Source organism: Neomonachus schauinslandi, chromosome 11 (genome assembly GCF_002201575.2).
Source record: "Neomonachus schauinslandi chromosome 11, ASM220157v2, whole genome shotgun sequence".
NCBI classification, from domain to species: Eukaryota; Metazoa; Chordata; class Mammalia; order Carnivora; family Phocidae; genus Neomonachus; species Neomonachus schauinslandi.
This window is the reverse complement of record NC_058413.1, coordinates 15,241,144-15,257,848: the sequence shown is the minus strand read 5'-3', so window position 1 is coordinate 15,257,848 and position 16,705 is coordinate 15,241,144. Positions and strand designations below refer to the sequence as shown.

General features: G+C 41.3%; 1 protein-coding gene and 1 non-coding gene across 2 annotated transcripts in view; both read right to left on the bottom strand.

The window, feature by feature from the left end:
- CKAP5 (cytoskeleton associated protein 5) overlaps positions 1-16,705 on the bottom strand; it is a 100,759-nt gene that overhangs the window by 14,079 nt on the left and 69,975 nt on the right. The window contains 11 exon segments of the mRNA XM_021685418.1: positions 5,530-5,650; positions 5,873-6,046; positions 7,215-7,387; positions 8,564-8,757; positions 9,594-9,729; positions 9,939-10,142; positions 10,427-10,576; positions 11,776-11,901; positions 14,224-14,312; positions 15,384-15,519; positions 15,886-16,080. Of these exon segments, the coding sequence (XP_021541093.1) occupies positions 5,530-5,650; positions 5,873-6,046; positions 7,215-7,387; positions 8,564-8,757; positions 9,594-9,729; positions 9,939-10,142; positions 10,427-10,576; positions 11,776-11,901; positions 14,224-14,312; positions 15,384-15,519; positions 15,886-16,080 (1,698 nt within the window).
- Positions 9,359-9,469, bottom strand: LOC123326334. Its single transcript, XR_006541038.1, has one exon. It is a non-coding gene; the product is annotated as a small nucleolar RNA SNORD67 (small nucleolar RNA).

Below are 16,705 nucleotides of genomic sequence, written 5' to 3'. Positions count from 1 at the left end.
CATCCTTGCCAACAGTTACTATTTCCCATTTTCAGAAAAAAATCCTAACAAGTGTGAAGTGGTTTTGATCTGCATTTCCCTGATGACTAAAAATGGCAAACAACTTTTCATGTGCTTACTGGAGAAATGTCAGTTTAAGTCCTTGGCCCATTTTTTTTTTGTGGTTGAGTTGTAGGAGTTCTTTCTGTGTTCTGGATATTAATCCCTTATCGTATATAATTTGCAAATCTTTTCTCTCATTCTGTGGGCTATCTTTTTACTTTTTTTTTTAAGATTTTATTTATTTGACAGAGAAAGACACAGTGAGAGAGGGAACACAAGCAGGGGGAGTGGGAGAGGGAGAAGCAGGCTTCCCGCCGAGCAGGGAGTCTGCTTCTCCCTCTCCCGCTCCCCCCTCTTGTGCTCTGTCTCTAAAATAAATAAATAAAATCTTTAAAAAAAAAAAACAAAAAACAAAAAAACTTTTAAATTTTGATGAAGTTCAATTTAATTATTTTTTTTTTTGTTGACATTGCTTTTGGTGTCATATTCAAGAATTCACTGCCAAATCCAGTATCATGAAGATTTTCCTCTATGGTATTTTTTTTCCTTTTTTTTTTAGGTTATTATAAAAGTGAGACATGGAAATTATTCACCTGATGAAAGATTTCACAACTTCACTGGAATGAGCAGCTTCACGCAATGCCATTTCAATAATGGCTTATTTCAGTCTACATGATGTCACATTCTCTAAATAAGAAATAATCCTTGGGGTGCCTGGATAGCTCAGTCAATTAAGCTTCCGACTCTTGATTTTGGCTCAGGTCATGTTCTCAGGATCATGGAATTGAGCTCTGTGTAGGGCTCCACACTCAGCTGGGAGTCTGTTTGAGATTCTCTCCCTCCCTCTACCCCTCCTCATTTGCTCTCTTTCTCTCTCAAATAAATAAATGTAAAAAAAAAAAAAAGAATCCTTGTCATTAGAACTACTTTGGTGTCTGCATATTGTGGGAGAAGAACTTTTATCTCCAACTTTCACGCCAACTGGTTGAATCTCTCTACTCTTTCCTTTAGAGCCTGATCCAACAGACTCCTGTTGCTTGTAATGGTTTTCCCTGAGATTTTTCTGGAAGCAAAATGCCTTCTTTGGTAGCAGTTTCGGCTGTACTCCTTTCAACTAAAACTCGGGCCAAGAGGGGAAGAAACTTTTTAAATACCTGTCCTGCCATGACCCATACTCCGATCTCGAGCTGCCACTGCCGCAAGGAGACACCCCTCTCCCCCGTTTTCTTCTAAGAGTTTATAGCTTTGGCTATGACACTTATGTCTTTGATCCGTTTTGAGTTAATTATTGTATACAGCATAAGAGTCTAACTTCATTCTTCTGCATGTGGATATCCATTTTCCCAGCTTCATTTGTTGATAAGACTGTCCTTTCCCCACTGAATGGTCTTGTCACCCCTGTCACTTAGACCACTAATTTGCTTTCTGTAGTGATCATCCTCTCCCTTCAGACCATCTACTAAATTTTAAAATTCTTTTTTTTTTTTTTTTAAAGATTTTATTTATTAATTTGACAGAGAGAGATAGCGAGAGCAGGAACACAAGCAGGGGGAGTGGGAGAGGGAGAAGCAGGCTTCCCGCAGAGCAGGGAGCCCGATGTGGGACTCCTGGGATCATGACCTGAGCCGAAGGCAGAAAGACTGAGCCACCCAGGCGCCCCTAAAATTCTAAAACCATGTATTTTTTTGTTTGTTTTTTGTTTTGCTAGAGAGAATCTTTATATGTAATAATAAATCCTCTTTAAGTACTCTTCCCACACCCTGCTCCCCTCCCCTGTGGTCATCTTGTCCCCGCCAGCAGTTTCATTGTGCTAGGAGATTCCCATTCTGGTTATTTTGTTTCATTCTTCTTCCCAATTACTGGGTCTCTTATGGTGTGGTTCATTATTATTCTTTACCTAGTCAGGACTCATTCTTGGGTCTGCCTTTTGGAAATCCTCAATTGTGGCAATCTGAGAATGGGAGACACAGCAGTTCCTGCCCTTCTAAGTTTGTGGTATGCCAGCTAGTCACATGGCACCAAGGGCAGGCACTTCTGCTCTTCTGTCTCTGAAGGTACAAAAGCTAGAGACTTCCCAGCCTGACAGTGAATTCAGCCTTTTTGTTCAGCAACCTATAGTTCCCTGGGGGCCAAGGAGAACACCAGGTCCTTCTATTAACACTCATATAAACCACCATTGTCCTTTCTTTAGGGGATCTGCTGGTCTCCCTGGATGAAAGAGATCTCTTTCCAGGATTTTTGGTGTTTTGATTGTCTTCCCCGGGTTCTGCACTACTGAACTTCAGGTTTTCCTGAAGGCCTATATGTGGAAAAGGCTCATTACTTGTACTAGATGGAGCTTGACACTTGTATATACTTCAGATACCACCTACATGACCCAGCAGCTCCTCTGCTCAGAAAAGGCAGATGGGTTTGGACTGAAGTTGATAGAGAAAGACAGCAGGAATGCATGTATTCAAGTCACTATTTTCTAGAGTCCCTCCAAGGTTAAAACTGTTAACAGGAGACTATTTGTCAAACAGTAGCAAAAATCTTGTACTAAGATTCCCAATTCTCCTATTTCCAGCCATCTGTCTTCGTGGAGATGTGTAACTGGCTGCTCAAACTCAACACAGCAAAGACAGAGCTCTTAATTTCCAACTTCTCAAGACTGTTCTTCCTCCAGCTTCCCCATTCTCAGCACCACTATCCATCCACCCAGGTGCTCAAGCCAAAAATCATGGAGTTACTCTTGATTCTTTTCTTAGCTTACTTTTCACAACCCATCTGTCTCCAAATCTTGTGGACACTACCTATGAAAGATACCCTGGAACCATCCACTTTTCTTCCCCATTGTGATAATCCTAGTGCACGTGATAATATCTTTCATATGAATTTCAGTCATAGCTTTCTAACAGATCTGGTCTTGAGAGAGTGGCCAGAGAGACATTTTCCAGTAAAAATAAAGTTCAAACATTATAGAAATGTCGGAAGTATTGTAAAAGAACTTATAAAATCCCGAATCAGCTGAGAGTAAGTTGTCAATGTGATGCTCCATGCCCATTTCACACTTTACTGTGTATTTCTTTGTCACAAGGACATTCTCCTTCATACTCAGGAGGCAACACAAAATCAGGAAATTAGTATTGACGTTATTACAGTCTAATCCTCAGGCCCCATTCCATTTACTCCAATTGCCCTGATCTCGTTCTTCATAGCTAAAGGCCAGTCTAGAATCATGCACTGCATTTAGTTAGTCATGTCTCTTAATCTCCCTTCAGTCTAGACCAATCCTCAGTCTTTCCTTGACTTTCTTGACCTTGACGGTTGTAAAATATCCCTTAGTTTTGCATTTTTTTTGAGGTTTCTTCATGATCAGATGACATTAGGAATGTCAGCAAAGTGATGCTGAATTCTCACTGGATCCTACAAGGTGGCACATGATTTTATCTTGTCCTAATACTGATGTTCACTTTGAGCACTTCAAGTTGGTGTCTGCTAAGCTTCTGTACTGTCAAATTACTCAAAAGTATTTTGTATTTCTTAGTTACACTTTGTATATTAGTCCTTTGTATTTTGTGGGGAGGTACTATGAAACTATCTCATTTTTCTTTAAATTTTTAATTTACATGGACATGGACTTGGGGTTTCCTATTTTGTTAAATTTTATTGAATCTATTTCCTGAATTTTATTCAGTTCACTGGGTTATACGTCATTACTATCATTATTGATTTTGATGCTCAAACTGTCCCCTGTTCAAACAATTGGCCACCGGGTCCTTCTGACATGTCCCTATCATTCTTTGAGCCTATCCTTACTGTCAGGTACAATACGATATTCCAGGATTATCTTGTACTTTTTCTAATTCAGCCCTAGAATCTACCCCTTCTCCAAGGAGCCCTCATTCCCTTTTAGTGGAAAATGGTATTTAGAAGCCAAGTTTTGGGGGTGCTTGTTGCTGTTGGGGTATTGCTGTTCTCAGGTCCTTTCAATGAAAAGAATTAGGGAATATATGTGTATTATATATATATACATGTATACCTGTAACATACATTTATACCACACATATACATACATTTACACTGATATTTATTTCTACATCGCTGTATTGAAAATCATGAGTTCATACTGACACATCTAATCTAATTCTGGTCCAATGCCAGAGTTTATTCTATTTTGCTTTCCTTTCACATTTGTAGTGCTCTTTTCGGACAGTAAGAAACATGGCTTCAGGAGAGCCTGGGTGGCTCAGCCGGTTAGGCGTCTGCCTTTGGCTCAGGTCATGATCCTGGGGGGCCTGGGATCGAGCCCCGAGTTGGGACTCCCTGCTCAGTGGGGAGTCTGCTTCTCCCTCTGCCTCTGCCCCTGCTCATGCTTTCTCTAATAAAATCTTAAAAAAGAAAAGAAAAGAAAAAAAAAAAAAAACGTGGCTTCTATTTTCCTTCTATTTCTTTGAATAATCCCTCTGTATGTAACCGATCTCCCATCTCTGCCCCCAGTCCTTCCCCATGCAGATGTCTACTGCTTCAGCTCTGACTCCCCGTTCTGAGCCACCTGCATGCTGCCCCGCCCCCTGCAACACACATGGATATCCTCCTCACCTTGCCTGGGATCCTACTATCATGCCAGAGTGGCCACCTGCATGACATCCTCTTCACCCTGCTTGGGCTCTGACTCCTGACTCTGCATCACCGCTCCTATATGACACCATCCTCACAACACTTGGGCTCTGAGACCCTTGCAACTGGGCCACGATGGTTCCCCACCCTCACCACCTTGCCACAAGGTGGATGCCTACCTTGCTCTACCAACTTACTGGCTTTAGGACTAGATTGTTAGGAAACGGAAGCAGAAGAGAATGATTTGTAAAAAACATGTAGCTTCTTTGCTCAAAATTCTCTAATGGTTTCCCATCACACTTAAAATCCAAACAACCTACACCCTGGGGCTTTAAAGGTCTACATGATGTGATCTCTGTCCACCTTTCAAATCTCATTCTGTACCATTCTCCCCCTTGCCCACTCTGCTCTGGGCACATGGGCCTTGAATCGTTTCCTTGAATATCCAAACTCATTCCTACCCGATAGCCTTTGTACTAGCTGTTCCCTCTGCTTGCATCCCTGACCACCAATCGAAGTAACTATTCAGCTCCTCTCTCTGATCACCCCATTTGAGTTCTATTTACACAGTAGTTGCTCTTATCTGATATTTTCTTGTTTACTTATTTTCTCTGTCCACTAGTAAGTAAGTTCCATGAGATTTGGTCCCTACTTACTCAGCGCTGTAGCTCCAGCCTCTGGTGAATGAATGCAAGCATAAAGAGCAAGGATCTATGAGAGCCACCTCCTGGGAAGCAAGTGATGACACTAAGTGGTCCCTGTGCACTTTTTCATCAGGGCAGTGCTGAACGCTGCCTACCTCCTTTAACTCTGTGACCTGTATGCAGCCACCACTCGTCCAGCCTCTGCTGCCAATGGAATTACTGTCAGGGGTCATACCCCCATTACCTGTGTCAGAGCTTGGATGCTCGTGTTGATGTCACCACTGGCTACTTGGGAGATAATGAAATTGATTGTGGATGCTGTATTACTGTGCATGTCATCGAAGTGTGGAGAAACAGCCCGGATTCTAGAGAGCAGAGCAAAGGGAAAAAATTCAATCTTTGTTACAAGACATCCCAGTGAGTTGGAATTACGCAGTTCTCCACTAGCTCCAGGTCTGAGTAAAAGAACTGTCACCAGCCATACAGTAATCAGTTCTAAAAAATTGTGACTACACAGAAAGCTCTTTCCACGTATGCACTCTCATGATCATGCACTGCTGACACTTAAATGAAAGAGATTAACTTACTTGGGTTCGGGAATAAGGACCGGTTCAAAAATGTCATCCAGTTTGTGCTGAACCAGCTCTGGCATTTCACATCGGACCGTACCACTGTCATTCTCAATCTCATCTAGATCCAGCTGGAATTCTCGGCGCACCATCTGGGCTGCCTCTGGATGCCCACTCATGCTTCGGGCTTGGCTAAGGAAAGCAAAAGGAGGCTCCTGAACTAAAGAGACTTCTGAACCAAAGAGCAAGAGTCACACTGCCAGTTGCCCCAAAGCTTCAAGACAGATATTCAACTTCTGGTTTCAGCCCCCCTGAATGATTTAAGTCCTTGAGTCTAAGCAAGTGCCTTCAATGGGCAACAACTCTGGCTCACGAAGCAGATCATTTTACCTTGTATTTACAGTACCTTCCAAATTATAAGTATTCTCTCTAGTTCACTAAAGCCAACAAACCTTGTACTGCTATTCCAGATGGGGCAGAAAATAATTAATAAAATATACTGACTCAAAGCTCTCTACTTGGGCAAAAATTTAAGAAAAATCTAGGCTGGCTGGTTCTTTTCTGCCAAATTAACCAGTATTCTAAGTTTTTCTAATCATAAGCATTCTTCCATGCAGTGCTCGGTATACTTTAGACTTTGAGGGACAGTCATCTCTTTTTAGGAATATTCACTCTTGACAGGTCAGAGCCAGTGTTACATCCAAGCAATCTGTATTTAAGGTTTCCAAATTCAAGTTGGTTAACATTAGATAATGGACATAGCCCAAAAGAGAGCTGTCTTGCTCAGAAGGCAGTATTTTGAGTCCCTATGCCAATTCTGGTTTGCATGCATTTTACCTATTAGCTTTATCTGAAGAATAGGAACCTGAGCATGGCCAGGTATAACACAAGGACAAAGGTGAACCAATAATTTCGCCACGACACTGAGTTGCCACTTCTGCTAGCCAGTGGACTTCTGGGGAGGCTTGATTCATGGGATACTGATGGACACCCTCTAACCTAAACTCTAAACCAATCGCCCTCCAGAGGGGATGAATCCAAGTCAGAAGTTAGAAAGATATAAGAGCCCTGCTAATGAGAAATTAGCAGGCAGTACTTACATCCTATAAGTGCGATACATAATTCTGTCCACGGAAAAGCAGTGAAAGAAGGCACAAGACTATTTAGAAGTGGTTTTGAGACAAAGACAAAGACAATGAAGACTGAAGAATTAAACATTTGGTTACAAGACATTTCCCCAGACACTCTGGCATGCATGGTAATGGCTACAGGAACTCAAGATTATGTTACAGGATAAGCATTAAGCACATGAGGCAAAGGCCACCGAGATGTTCTTAGACAACTGTCTCCATCTACATACTTGAGTTTGGAGGACATGTCCTCGGCTGGTCCCTTGCGCAGCATGTTGGCATTGGAGTTTACGCTCTGAGTGCGCGGAGGTTTCTCCTCCACCTGTTTTACTGGGGCAGCCGAAGGTCTCTTTGCTGACCGCTTAATCCTCTCCTCGAGCATGCTCATATCCTTTTCAGAGAGCTGTAAAAAGAGGCCAAATTGAATTTATTATTAGTACACCCCTCTACCAGGATATGAGGAGAATTTAAAAAATTTAACTGGAAGACTCAAGAGTCAATATCCATTCACATATTGAAGCAAGCAGAACCTACTATGTTGGGGTAAGTTTATTTTCAAAACACTAGCTACATTTAAAATCAACTATTGTTAAAACCTGTTACAATACGAGAATCTACGAAAGAAGGCAAGGATACAAAAGGAAAGGCTATTAGGAACTACAAATGAAAAGGTCCAAGATTGGGCGCCTGGGTGGCTCAGTTGGTTAAGCGACTGCCTTCGGCTCAGGTCATGATCCTGGAGTCCCGGGATCGAGTCCCGCATCGGGCTCCCTGCTCGGCAGGGAGTCTGCTTCTCCCTCTGACCCTCCTCCCTCTCATGCTCTCTGTCTCTCATTCTCTCTGTCTCAAAAAAAAAAAAAAAATCTTAAAAAAAAAAAAAAAAAAAAAAGAAAAGGTCCAAGATTAAATGACGCTTCCTCATACTTGCTGTGTCAGCACTAACTATGTGAATGAAAGGCTAGAAGCTTCCCTGCTGATCATCTGTAAAATTCCCATCTGCTTTATCTCCTTCACTGACCTGTAGTGAGGATGTAAACAGATTAATCCAGGTAAAAATGTATAAAAAACTGTGTAAATATATGTAATACTCGGAGGTCACTGGAGTGGACTGAGGTACAACCATGAGTGGCCCCGGCTCAAAGTCAGCAATCAGAAGCAGCACCTGATGGGTCTGCAGAGTGTGGCTTATGGCTCCTCTCCTCTGACAGGTACCAGATCTACATTATACACGTGAGTACTTGTTCACTAAAAACTAAATGCACTAAAAATTACAGAGCAGATTTCTAGGTAGAACATAAATCCCAGACTAGTTCAGGATAGGATTCAAAAACAGCTCTTGTTTCTAAAGCAAACTGTATGAGGAGAAGGTGCAGAAAAGAAAATCTGGTTTCCAGTAAGACATAGCATAAATGTCCTACAACGATCAGACACCCCCCCCAAGGGTTTATGTGGACTCAAGGACACACAGGTGGGTTGAGTTTATAATAAAAAGTGGTAAAAACTTAGAGTTGCGATGGTATGAAAGGGGACTCCTAACAATTCACAACATGCTGACAATGTTCAGCGAGAAGTCACTCACAGTTCCGATGAGCTTGAACACTTGATCCCCGTGTACGTTGTACACAGTGACGATAGTATTGAGGGCAGCGTTGCGCACGGCGTTGTCCCTGTCTCCTATGTGAATCGCTATCTCCTTTAAGGCTTTCCCTGGGGTTGGTTGGCAAACATTCATGCCGTAGGACTCGACCAGACACCCCAGTTCTTCCAGGCACTCTGATGGGGAAGAAAGGTTAGATTAATGAGACCCAACACATATTCCGGCTTAGAGACCTTTTTTTTTTAAGATTTTATTTATTTATTTGACAGAGAGATACACAGCGAGAGAGGGAACACAAGCAGGGGGAGGGAGGGAGAAGCAGGTTTCCCACGGAGCAGGGAGCCCGATGCAGGGCTCGATCCCAGGACCCTGGGATCATGACCTGAGCCGAAGGCAGACGCTTAACAACTGAGCCACCCAGGCGCCCCGAGACCTATCTTTACTAGATACATTTTCCTTGGCATACATGAAGAACTAAAATCTTATTCTGGCTCTGCCTAGAATTTTTCCTTGTTTACTGCCTTCTGATAAAACACACAATCAGGGACGCCTGGGTGGCTCAGTCAGTTAAGCGGCTGCCTTCAGCCTGGGTCATGATCCCAGGGTCCTGGGATCGAGTCCCACATCAGGCTCCTTGCTCAGCGGGGAGCCTGCTTCTCCCTCTCTCTCCCTCTGCTTGTGCTCTGTCAAATAAATAAAATCTTAAAAAAAACCACACACACACACAATCATATAATAATACTATTACAGCGAGTGCTCCTGGAAGAAAGGGATGCCTGTGAGTCAGATGGCCCCTGTGCACTTGATTTTGTCAGCAGGGTGGTACTGAGCAGTGCCTGTATCACCTGATACTGTGGCTCCACCAGTGTGCAACTCATCACTCCCACAGTCCAAATCGGAAGGTTGGAATCAACCACACAGACACTGAAATGTCCTCGGTTCATCTACAAACTATTTCTTTTCGAGGTCACTGCTGCACAGACTCACGCCTCAATTTAAATTGTTGCTTCACCTGCTCTTTGCTTAGAGTTCTTGGATTTGGTTCCTTCCATGATGAAGGGGAACATCTTGCTGGCTGGGTAGACAAGGCACATCCGGTTCAGGATGGCACGGACATCTTTACGAATGACATCCTTTGGTTCTCCAACCTAGTCGACAAGGAAAATAACGACTGAGGCAGTTCCTGAGTAGCAAAGGGTCCTTCCATGCGTCACACATCTTGGAAAAACAGGGGCACGGGAACGAGCGGTGAAAGGTATCATCACAGAATAAATGGAAGAGGGAGAGGGAATAAAGGATGGGAACTGAGGTCAGCTGGGAACTTGGGCAGTCTTCCAGAATGAGAACAATGCATTACCTTGAGGATGAGATAGGGGATGAAGGAAGATGCTTCATTCTCAGTAAGATGATACTCCTCCTCACTTAGCAGGGTGAAGAGCAATTTTAAATATTCTAGGGCTTTCATCAGGACACTTGTATTGGTGTCAAAAAACCGCAGGGTAAGCCACTTTAAGATAAGATCCAGGCAACCAATAACACCCTCTTTTTCACTCTCCAAGTGCTTAAAACAGAAGACAAATAAGACTGTATAAAAATTTGAGTTCTATTAGGTAAGTACATTATAGATTTTACTAGAGTCCAAGAAGAAAACAGATTTTTAAGATTCTATTTAAGACCTACAATTATGACAGTCACTTATTCTATCAAGTAATACTATAACTCTAAAGCCAAAGAACATGGTGTATTCTAGTTCCTTCTCAAGTCACGTTAACTTCTGGTTATTTCACAAGGCTCAGTATTTTCATGGATCTGAGATACACGTGTATTTATCTACTGTAAACCTACATCAACCATGACAGCAAGGGCTTTGTTATGATGCTGAAAGTCTGAGTGAAACATCTCATCTTGTAACCACTTAGCCACACAGCTAGACATCTGAGTCTTTAGTTGCTCAATGTATTCATCCCGTGGAGTAGTAAAATTCCACTTCAGCACCTGAAAAAAAAAAACAGGGAAAGGGATGATAAGATGTTCAACTGAAATGAGGTAGAGAATTCTATTTAAAGCAGCTGCAGAAATCAATATAATAGGATTTTAAAATTCGACAAGATTAATTTGTAATTAAATATGAATGCAAAATATATTATCAAGCAGTCATACTTCTGGAAGGTTAACTCTTAACATCTTCAATTCAGCAATTCTCAATAGAAAAATCAATGCTCTCTTATTGTAGAACATGGTGGATACTACTGGTACAATTTTAATAAAGGGAAAATTTGTAATATCTATCAAAGTTAAATACGTACATACATTCTAGTAGGAGTTTAATAAAGATATATTCACATATGTGTACAAGTACCTACATTCAAAATGCTCACGGCAGAATAGTTTATAATAGTGGGAGACTAGAAGAAACCTAAATGTTTATATTGTGGGTTGGGGATAAAGAAAGGTACATACACATGATGTACCAATAAAGAGAATGAATGGATATATGCACACAGTTATGTAATGACCTTTAAGATATTTCAAACATCATTAAAAGAAAAAAGCAAAATACAGAACAAAGAGTACTGCATGTTCCTGTGTGTAAAAAGCACTATACATTTATACATATATAACTATATAGTACGAAATATTCATAATTCTGGAGTAATGCACAAAAATACTGGCAATAGTATCTTCCCTGTGGAGGGGGACTAGGGGGAGACATGCTTCTTATACTACACTCTGTACTTTTCATACTGCTTGAATTTTTTTTTAAACATGTATTCTGACAAAAAAATTTAACTGCCTAAAAATACCAAAATAACATAAAAAGAGAAATGAATTAGACAGATAGTCACCAGATCTGTCTTTTGAGGTATCAGGTACAAGAAGGATTAAACAAGTACCCTACTACAGATGTGTAGTTGATAAAAATCAATTAATATTTTCCATTTTTTTATTATAAAAATTAAAACAATTTCTGTTTCTTTCCATTTGGAGGAAGAATAGGCAATAGCTCCATTCTATAGTTCCTTTTGTAGTAACTAATACTCCCATAAACCTAAGAGAAACAAGCTATAATTAGCAAAAGACCCAGTTCATTATTAGGTATTTCACAATGAAATGAATTCCAGACAGTAAAATGGTTCTTGATTACAAAACAAAACAAAGCCAAAAACTCCTGAAGGTTCTTGTCCCTTCCTTACCTTTAATCCTTTTTCATCTTTCATTCTTTGCTCTTTTCCATTTGGAACAACAATGAAAATAGGACCAGATTTGTCTTCATCCTCCTTTAAGCTGGTTTTGCTGGGCACTTTCTTTCCTTGTGCACTCTACAGCCAAGGTTCAGGGAACACTGGTTAGCTAGGCTACTCGTCCTTGGGAATATGATGTTACTGCCCGGTAAGCGGGCTCTCTATAAAACAGACACTCTCAACGTTATATTCCCCATGAAAGAAACAGATGAGCCACAGAATCTTGCACATACTAACTTTCTGTACATTTCCAGAAACATGTTTGTTTCTTTTTTTTTTAAGTAGACTCTATGCCCAACATGGAGCCCAACACAGGGCTTGAGCTCATGACCCTGAGATTAAGACCTGAGCTGAGATCAAGGGTCAGATGCTTAACCGACTAAGCCCCCCAGGCGCCCCACTAAAATTTTTTTTTTTTTTAAGAGGGAGTGTGAGCCGGTGGGGGGTGGGAGGGGTGGCAGAGAATCTTTTAAGCAGCTCCACGCCCTGAGCACGGAGCCCGACCAGGGCTTGATCTCACAACCTGAGCCAAAATCAAGAGTCGGATGCCCAACCTACTGAACCACCCAGGAGCCCCCAGAAATGTTTTTAATAATACATTCTCAAGTAACATTCTCAAATACATAACTCAAGTGGGTTACCTTGTACTGGCATGTAATATAGTTGGAAAACTATTATGTATCATTGGTCTGGGTCACAGACTGTTTATTGGACAGCTCCGTTCTTTGGTTTTTTTTAAAATAGATTTTATTTATTTGACAGAGAGAGAGGAAAAGAGAGAGAGAGAGAGCACAAGCAGGGGGGAGCGGCAGGCAGAGGGAGAGGGAAAAGAAGGCTCCCTGCTAAGCAGAGAGCCTGACATGGGGCTCGATCCCAGGACCCTGGGATCATGACCTGAGCTGAAAGGCAGCTGCTTAGCCGACTGAGCCACCCAAGCACCCCTGGACAGCTCCTTTCTTTCCTGAAATCTTCAACACCACTTACAGCTTTCCATATTAATAATTGACATTTTGAATGGCATTTACACATGTCTTAGTCAAGAAAGCTTTTCTGTTTCTCTGCATATAAAATCTTTCTCTATCACATCATTATAACTAGAGATTCTCTGAACCTGTTTCTAGAGAAACTTGCTAGAAACATTTTTTTAAATTTTTTTATTTTTTAAAGATTTTATTTATTTGACAGAGAGAGACACAGTGAGAGAGGGAACACAAGCAGGGGGAGTGGGAGAGGGAGAAGCAGGCTTCCCGCAGAGCAGGGAGCCCGATACGGGGCTCGATCCCAGGACCCTGGGACCATGACCTGAGCCGAAGGCAGACGCTTAACGACTGAGCCACCCAGACACCCCGCTAGAAACATTTTAAATTATTAAAGTGGTTTTGAAAAATAATCCAAGATTCTAAATCTTTGTATCAGATGGAAAGAAAATAGTGAAAACTGAGAATATGTATTTAAAGTAAAACTTGAATTTCAAAACCGTAACCATTATTAATTATTAATATAAATGTAGCAAGAGCCCATTATTTCTAGTAGGCCAGAATTTCTAGTTCAAACACTGAAGTCATTCAGTTAAAACAAATATGAGATCATTTATGTGAAACTGCTTTGCAAACTACAAAAGACTGGGGGAAAAAAGGACAGCATTAAGAATAGTGTCAAAAATACTTCAAAGCACTTGTGATCAAAATACTAAAATAAGCACTTGTTAAATTTGGTATGAGGACAGTAGGGAGGATAGGAAAAGAACAGCTTCAACTGGACAATTTCGAAGATAATTATCTATTTAAATTAACTCACTGAGTTAAAGGACCAGGCAAAGGGAAGGAAACAAATAATATTCAAACAAATGGCCAGAGTGCCCATTCTATATAAGCATGTAATAATAAATGTAGCGGGGGCACTTGGGTGGCTCAGTCAGCTGAATGTCCAACTTTCGGTTTTGACTCAGGTTAGGCTCTCACAGGTCATGAGATGGAGCCCTTCGTCGGGCTCTGCACTCAGCAGGGAATCTGCTTGAGGATTCTCTCCCTCTGCCCCTCCCCTGGCTTGGGCTTGCTCTCTCTCAAATAAATACATAAATCTTTAAAAAAGCCAAAAAAACAGTAGGGGCGACTGGATGGCTCAGTCAGTTAAGCATCTGCCTTTGGCTCAGGTCATAATTCCAGGGTCCTGGGATCAAGCCCCGCATCAGGCTCCCTACTTAGTGGGGAGTCTGCTTCTCCTTCTCCCTCTACTTGTGCTCTCATTCATGCGCTCTCTCTCTCAAATAAAGTCCTAAAAAAAAAAAAAAAAAAAAGTAATGTTCTTTCATACATAATATGATCTTTCCTAAAAGAATGACTCAGCATATAAAACACACTTAAAAGCAATTCTACATCTAAGTATGCAGAGCTAGCATACCTTTGCTTTAGAGGAAACTCCTAGAGCTTTGGCCTTTTTCGGATCAGGCTTGGTTTCTACAGTGCTGGAAACAGAATCTTCAACAGGTGCTTTGAGAAAAAAAGGCATCTACTATAAATATAAACTCTAACTAATATCACTTTATTCTGAGCAGGTTAAATACATACTGATGAGAAAGCCTACAGCTTTAAATGTGTCAATTTAGAAAGTATTTTCAATTAGATTTTTTCCTAATCTTTTTTTCTGCCTAATTTCCTTTTTTAAGCATAACCCTAAGAAATTAACTCAATCTACATCTACTTTGCCAACAGTTAAGCTGAAGTTTTAAAACTATTTTCTACATAACAGTTAAAAAAACCTTTTAGATTGATACTTCCTTAAGGGTAGGGTCTGTCATCTTTGGTACTCAGTATTTACCATATAGCAAGATTCCAACAAACGTTGTAATTGAATATATATGTAGATACCAACAGTTTTGCACATGTACAATTTCTAACTCTATAGCATGAATAGTTTCTACCCCATTAAAAAGAATAATATTTTATTTAAGTAGTTAAGTCTAGAGAAGAAGTGGTTACAGATTAGAGTTTTACTTATACATGATGGAATTATAACATTAGTGTGAGGAAATCAAGAATTTCCTCTAAAAGATTAGTAAGAGAATGAATCGGCAAATAGGCACTGCAGTAGGAGAACTCATCTGGGAATGAGGAAGAGGAATTCTATGCTGGTTTAGGCACTGACTGGCTGTCCTTGTGCCAGTCACTTAATCTTTAGGGTTTCCTCATCTCTTAATAAAGGGGATTAGACTAGATGGTCCCAGTTCCCCCTCTATTATATCCAATAGCAGAAAATGTATGGAAACCTTAAAAATAGGATGGAACACTCACTTTCTGGAGTATTTCAATGTGCTATTCCGAAACCCCTTTTTGGAATTGTAAACCAAATTAAGCATCTTCATACCTTCAGCACAATTCCTAGCATAAAACTTGACAAATGTTTGTGGTAGAAGGGTGAGGAGGGAGGAAGAGAGGGAGGGAAGGCAGGAGGGCCTAGGATTTAAGCTGTTTGGAAATACGGTAAGAAATGAAGGCTGGATTTCTTTTTAGAGTTCCCCTGGGCTACTTCCTTCCCCCTTAACCCTCTCAAAATAGAGTTACCTGAAGCTGGCTGGAATTTGGCTGGAGCTGACCCTCCCATTGGTTTGGAAGTTGCTTTAGCAGATGCAGCAGGCTTGGCTGGCATATTAGCTTTGGCTTTTTCTAGCATGGCCAATACCTGATCTTTAGAAGTTGGCTAGGGAGACAACATAACAGAAGTGAGAGGCCACATACATGATACACTCATAGTATGCTTACTAACAGAGCTGCTGTCAAACACATCACTGAGCTCCCAGTTTTGAAATACCTATGAAGTAAGGGAGGCAGCACACAGTGCAAGAGAAGTAACACACATTATGAAGTCATACTAAATTAGCTACCATTCTAGAAGGTCACAACTTTTGTCCCTGCAGAGTCAGGTTCTTGGGAGTTCAACATATTTTTGCTCTCACTGGGGTTTCAAGTGAAACTCCTAGGCGGTAATATGATCTCTTGCCTATATATACTCATGTTCAATATTTTTCTAATGGCTTTTAAGAGCAGCAACCACAAGAAATAGTACCTTTAGTTTCCCGGTAGCCTTGGCCATTTTCTCATATCCCAGATGCATCATGAAGAAAGGCAAGGCATCTTGGGCCTTCTTCCGCACATCTCCATTGCGATCTTCCAGGCACGAGTAAAGATGAGGAACACAAAGGATAAGGTCTGCGGGGGTGGAACGAAGAGTCGGTAGTTTCTCAGCCAGCCAGCCCAGAAGCTGCCAAAAGAAATAAAGACCGGTTACACACTTCAAGGGGAAACTTATTACTTATAATCTTAGGCTTAATGACTGCATCAGTACCGAACACTGAATTAGTTCTTACACTCAAGTTTCCAATATAAAATCAGTAATTTTCATTGTTCAAGAACAATGCTATATTTAAATGATATATGCAAAGATGACAATTTTCTTTAAGATAAGGACACGGTTTTTGTTTGTTTTTTTAAGATTTTATTTATTTATTTGACAGAGACAGACACAGCGAGAGAGGGAACACAAGCAGGGAGAGTGGGAGAGGGAGAAGCAGGCTTCCCGTGGAGCAGGGAGCCCGACGCAGGGCTCGATCCCAGGACCCTAGGACCATGACCTGAGCCAAAGGCTTAACGACTGAGCCACCCAGGTGCCCCAGGACACGGTTCTTTAGACCACACTTGGGCATTAAACTATAAAGCTTTAATAGTTGTTGTTGTTGTTTTTTCTTAAAGATTTTATTTATTTGACAGAGCGGGAGAGCACACGCAGGGGGAGCGGCAGGCAGAGTGAGAGGGAGAAGTGGGCTCCCTGCAGAGCAGGGAGCCCCATGCGGGGCTCGATCCCAGGACCCTGAGATCATGACCAGAGC